Source organism: Crotalus tigris, unplaced genomic scaffold (genome assembly GCF_016545835.1).
Source record: "Crotalus tigris isolate CLP2741 ecotype Arizona unplaced genomic scaffold, ASM1654583v1 scf7180000018537.1059022, whole genome shotgun sequence".
Lineage (NCBI taxonomy): Eukaryota > Metazoa > Chordata > Lepidosauria > Squamata > Viperidae > Crotalus > Crotalus tigris.
Genome location: NW_024097062.1, coordinates 247,959 through 253,958, shown reverse-complemented (window position 1 = coordinate 253,958; position 6,000 = coordinate 247,959). Strand labels below are relative to the sequence as shown.

The 6,000-nt window shown below is 34.3% G+C and overlaps 1 protein-coding gene across 5 annotated transcripts in view; it reads right to left on the bottom strand.

Moving 5' to 3' along the window:
* Positions 1-298: 298 nt before the first annotated feature.
* Positions 299-6,000, bottom strand: part of SFMBT1 (Scm like with four mbt domains 1) — a 134,456-nt gene continuing 128,754 nt past the window's right edge. For all 5 annotated transcript variants that reach the window (XM_039353878.1, XM_039353877.1, XM_039353880.1 and 2 more), the window contains one exon: positions 299-4,526. In XM_039353878.1, coding sequence (XP_039209812.1) covers positions 4,386-4,526 — 141 coding nt within the window. In that variant the 3' untranslated portion in view covers positions 299-4,385. The remainder of the gene's footprint in view (positions 4,527-6,000) is intronic.

Sequence of the window (6,000 nt, the reverse complement as noted above, 5' to 3'; positions counted from 1 at the left end):
ATTTTTGGATACTGGAAAACATCAATATTAGTTTTTTGAATGTGTGAGCATTTTTCAGCTGGAGATGTATAAAATAAATACAGTTGAAGTATCCAAAATGGAAATGTTTCTCAGAAAATTGTTATTAAGGTGACAATAGCCAATTTGCTCCAGGATTCGAAAACTGTAGTTGGGTTTTTTTGAAAAACAATATAAAATATTTGGAAATTCACATATACTGCTATGAATTTTCAAATCTACTTTTTCTTTAACAGTTAAATACTCCAAGCAGGCAACAATATCACAAAAGAAACTGGCATCAATTTAAGTATTTTTAATTTTCTTACAACCACTTAAAACGGTCATGAAGTACCACAAAATTATATACATTCATTTACAGAACAAGTCAAATAATCTAAAATATTTTAAAACCCTTTACCTGATGCACCTAGGCAACAAAGAAGGTGCTTCAGTAGACATTTTATGTGCATAACTTCTACTTTCAAAATGTTATCCTCAGTTCACACACACGCACACACATATATATTAATTAAAATAAAAATAAAAATACAGCAAGCAGAAAAGACAACACAATATACATTTTTAATCTTTTTTTTAGAGCAAAGCAGGAAAGTGCATGTCCAATGAGCTATTACAACTAAGAAATATGCTGGCAGTACCTGCCTTAGAGGCTCTTTCAGGAGATTTTGATTGTCTATGAACATTAAGGGAACAATCAGAACAGAAGAGAAAATGGGTGAAAATTAAAATAGCAGCCGGAGAAGCTGATGAATATAAACCTTCAGTAATATAAGGTACATAAGGCTCTATAGGGCAAACCCAGGGATACGTTTTTCATACACATAAATCATCTACGGTATTTTAAGTCAATCCTATTTCTGTGAAGTTCCAAATGTCTAGGGATTCCAGGTTCTAGCCCTGCACAGGACAAATACTGGAACTTTAAATTGATTAATTGAAGAAAGCAACTTGCTCTCTTGAATGGAATTTGGTTTTTAGTTTTTTTTTTTTTTTTTAAGAATTGCTTAAAAGAATATAAATAACAGAATCTATTTCTAGCAAGCAAGTACTTAAGAGGAGTAAACACTATGCTGGTGCTTCTCCAGTGTTGGTTTTGAAACATGATATAAAAAAAGAATTCACATTCATAGCCTTCAGTATACAATCCATTTGTTACAAATCCAAGTCAAGGGAAAGGGGTTATATTGCTGCACATGCAACAAATACTACTGAATTATAGATATAACATAGTTTTTAAACTAGTTTTATCCTTTCAAAATCCATTCTGACCTCTTACCCTTAAGGCTGCTTTCAAATATAAAGGTCATATATGGATAATTTAGGGAAACTTTAATACCAACATATGCACCTGGAATATAGTGAAATTTACATCAGTGAGGTTTCCAGGCAATGTCAGTTTCTTTGTGCTTAGCAACTATTGGGTATTCTGAAAATTTTCAGAGCAGACAATTATCTTAGGCAAAGCCAAAAATGGCATTTAAAGACCTTCATTTAAAATGCTGAATTTTATATCTGCTAAAACATTTGGCTGTACATCTTGAGTGAACTTTTATTTACAGAAAGAAACAAAATGGCTGATATCCTGGCTTTAGACTTCACATTTTGGCAAACATCTTTTGCAAAAACCTTTTATTCAACTCTTCTTAACTGATAAATTTTGGCCTGTAATACTAAAAATAAAAAAAGAATCTCTGAATCTTGGAAAACTGTGTGCTCGATTTAGTAACTATATGAAATACTGGACTGATTCTTTTGTTCTCCCAAATCTTTAGAATCATAAAAATAGCAATTACACAGAGTAAAATTGAAGAATATTTTGCACATTGGTCAATTACAAAAAAGCAGCTTATATTTTCAGAGTAGGCTAAATGTTTATGTTGACTTTTTTCTATCTCCCCAAATTTTAAAGTGTTTCTTCAAGACACCAATCATGAGAAAATCTAGTTTGCTGCCAGTTTTTATATGCTTTTTCTACAGCAATTAGCACCAGGAATCTGAAAACTATGCTTACCTTTCTACTCTCTCTGCTTTAGGTAAATATTAATGCAGGCCTTGAAACCAACATAAATTTTCCAAGCTAGAATGTCACTGGCCTCATAAAGATATACAATGTTATCTAACTTTGCAGACTTTCTGTAACCAATTTTATTATTCCAACAGGCTTTGAATGTCACATCAGTAACAAAGCAGGTAAGACTGGCTGACTTATCAGGGCAATAATAGGAAAGAGATGAATGATTTATAGATTAAATTACATTTTACTAAACTCATAATATTTCAGAACTATATATGGAATATTTTACAAATTATGTTAAATCTTTTAACCTTCACTCCAGAAGACATGCTTGAATCGGCCTCAAGAAATGAAATGTATCAGTTTTTTACATGTTGCATAGAAGTGACTCATTCAAAGTAACAAGTAATGAAAACCATCTTTTTTGGGAAAACCCATAACGGTTATACTAAGACCAAAATGATAGAACAAGGCTGATATGTCAGCCTATAAATACAACCTAAATAAGCCAGCATCTATTTTACTGGCATTCAAAATATTACTTATAGCAATATATGGCATATGAAAGCTTTACTTGAAAAACCCTGAAAAAGTTAGACATACAAGTTTGAACACATGGACGTATTCCAACTGGAGCTAATTAAATAAAGCAAGAATTACATTGAGCCGGATATTTTTTTTTTACAAGAAAACCTCCAATATTCTTTCTGATGCCAAACAGAGGCATTTATACTCTCACATACATGCATGTTCTTATAAATAATGGAGCATCTGAATAGCACTAATTTCAATATACAAATCTAATTGCAAACTTGGCCCGCGTGTTCAGTTACATAACATTTCATGTACTAAACCTACTTTGACTGAAACCTGAAGCATGAAATCATTCTGTCTCTAGGATTCTATGTAGCAAGAGTAAGTTATGAAGAAATTTCTTTCAAGATACCACATTCTCTCTCTTCCTAAAAGTATTCAATATGCCCTGCAACATGACTCTCCAGCAAGTCACCAATGCTTTGATCTAACTTGTGAATAATAAATACTCAGTGGCTGAAGTCACCAATTATGTATGTAATGGGTAGAAATGCAGAAACTGCTCTGGTCCTAGCTTGCATAAAAACCTACTTTTCCATTCAAAACATGTTAAAGCATCAGCTTGTTCCTATAGTTGTGAGTAGTAGCTCTTTGTGTTAGATCAGCATATTAAGCTGATGAACTCGGTTGAGTTCTCTACATGTTAGGCAAACCAAACTCCATCTCCTAATGTGTGTGTATGGCATGCAAGCTATGCCACAATTTTTCTTCTGTATATACTTTAAGAAAATCAAGTTCTATGGGTGCATTTACAAAAGTGTAGCAATTAAGTGGAGAAATTCAATTACTTGAGAACTGGATGGAGCTCTGCATTTCAATTCATTCTTTTAAGGATGCAAGTTCAGTTTTTTAAGCAAATAATAAGGGAAGACCATGTAATTTCCCCTAAACAGCTACATATTTTCTAAAAAAAATCAAACATATATATTTCTGATGTGTGGCAATATTTCTGTGCAACTTTAGCTTACTCATAGCACATATTAATATCCACAATTTCTAAGTTTTCCCTCTCTACTTTTACTACAACATGACAGGCTCAATCTTCACTATCAATATTTCTCCATAATAAAGAGTGTTACTTCTTCAGTCTGTGACTATCAAGTAGCTGCTAAAGGCTAGGATTCTGTCAAGACAGTAGAAAAAAGAGGAACATCCATAATTTTAACTACAGAAAAGTCAGTAGCTGTATCATACTTTTACTTGCCTGGTAGCCTTTTTTGGTTTTAGAGGTAGAGAACAGGCTCTAAAATAAAGATCAGAAAAAAGCTGCACTTTCACTTTTAAGCTTTTGGCCACACCACATATCTTGGCAAACAGCTAGTCTACTCATTTAAATTATCTTCAAGACTGAAAAAAATTAAAATTAAAAAGAGGACGGTCATTCAGCAAGCAGCAAAGAGATGCTCATCTTCTGCATTCCTTTCCACATGCTGTAAATTCTTTATGTCCATACCACAACTGGAGGATTTTTTTTCTCCTCGCGAAAGATATTTAAATCATCTTTTATTCGTAAAAAAGCCCTGATGTACAGAACGAGTAAGTACTACTTTTTAAAGCCAAAAGACAGCTGCAAAGATAGTTAGGATTGCATTAATATTTTGCTCCAAGTATTTTCCCCACTCAAAGTGCAAAACTATAAAGCCAGTTCATAAGCAGTTTCCATCTAACCCTTCTTGGTTCTTCCTGTTGAAGGAAAAGCAGGTTACTGCACTTGTGCTTCAAAGTTTCAGGTTCAGTTTATCTTCTTCCTCCCGTTTTAGTTGGCAAACTGCTGATAGAAGGCAAATTTAACCCTTTCAATGTGATGGCAAAGTTTAATGGCTGGGCCAAGTTTCAAGTCCATGCACTCTTGAACCGTGGGAAGAGTGAGCAAGAGAAGTGCCTGCCCATCTATTTCCTATCAAGGGAAATTAAAATAAATGTTTTTATTAATGTGTTTTTTATTAAGGCATTATAAACAAAATAATACTTTGGGGTAAGACACTACATATAGTAAGTTAAATAAACTGGATGTAAGAATAAAAAGAACAAGAAAGATGGATATGATAGCAATATAAAATTAATTAAATCCTTCACTTATTAAATTTAAATCATATGGAAATACATTGCTCTACTTCTTTTTAGAATACAGGCAATTCTCGTTTAGTGACTTCTCCATTATGACAATGAAGAAAAAAGTAATTTTATGATCAATCCTTGCTTTTATGACCTTTGAAGGTCTGGTAAAGCAAAGGAAAGCTGAAGTAAGATCATAAGCAGTGATTTTACTTAGTGATTGCTTCACTTAATGACTATGAGGTTTAATGACACTGGAGATGGTCTCTGCTCCAGTGGTTCGAGTCCTAGCACTGCATGGCTGGATGAGCTGCCATTACTTGCCTTAGCTTCTGCCCACCTTGCAGTTCAAAAGTATGTTCTATGTGAGTAGATAAATGGGTACCAGTTAGTGCTCTGTGCAGCCAATCAAATCCTGCCAGCTCTGAACCTTCCTGGGAGGGAGCCTAGGATAAAGCTGCAAGAAGAACCTCTCGTCTTTCTTTCTGGTGTGAAGCTAGCTCGCACTCTTATGGCACACCATGGGAAGCAGGCAAGTGTGTACCTGATAAGACCTGATAAACAGGCAGCCAAACTACTACTCTGCAATAGCACTGTAGACTCCTGGCTCATGTATCAATGCAATACTCTAATAATAAATAATGTACTTTAACGACTGACTTCCCAATCCCAAATGTGGTTATTAAACAATGACTACATGTATAAGACCATTTCAGAAATGGTTAAATAACATTCCAATCCATTCCCTATCATTGGGAGTATACATTTCTTTCTATATTTGCAAAATAGATGGAAGGCTTTAGTCTAGGCCAGTGTTTCTCAAACACCTGGCACCTTTAAGATGTGTGGACTTCAACTCCCAGACTACACCAGCTAACATGCTGGTTGAGGAATTCTTGGAGTCGAAATCCACATATCTTAAAGATGCTAAGGTTGAGAAACACTGGTTTAGTTACTTCATAAATACCATTTGCACTCAGATAGATTCTCAACTTTTCCTTATACTTCATAAATACCATTTGCACTCAGATAGATTCTCAACTTTTCTTCAATAATATGTAGCGTGCCACTGATCTGAGGAGCCCATCATCTGGCACTGTATCATCAATTGCTTTATCTTGTCTATCTGTGTTCTTTTCTTGGTGAAATACAAGAGCGGTTTACCATTGCCCTTTCCTACACAGTATGAAATGATGCCTTTGCTGTTATCATTAAAATCATCACCTGACTCCTAATACCATCCCATAATACTGCTGCCCAATAAAAGTTTCTGCTTGCTTTAGCTGGCAGCTAGGATGATCTTCATGCCTTAGATG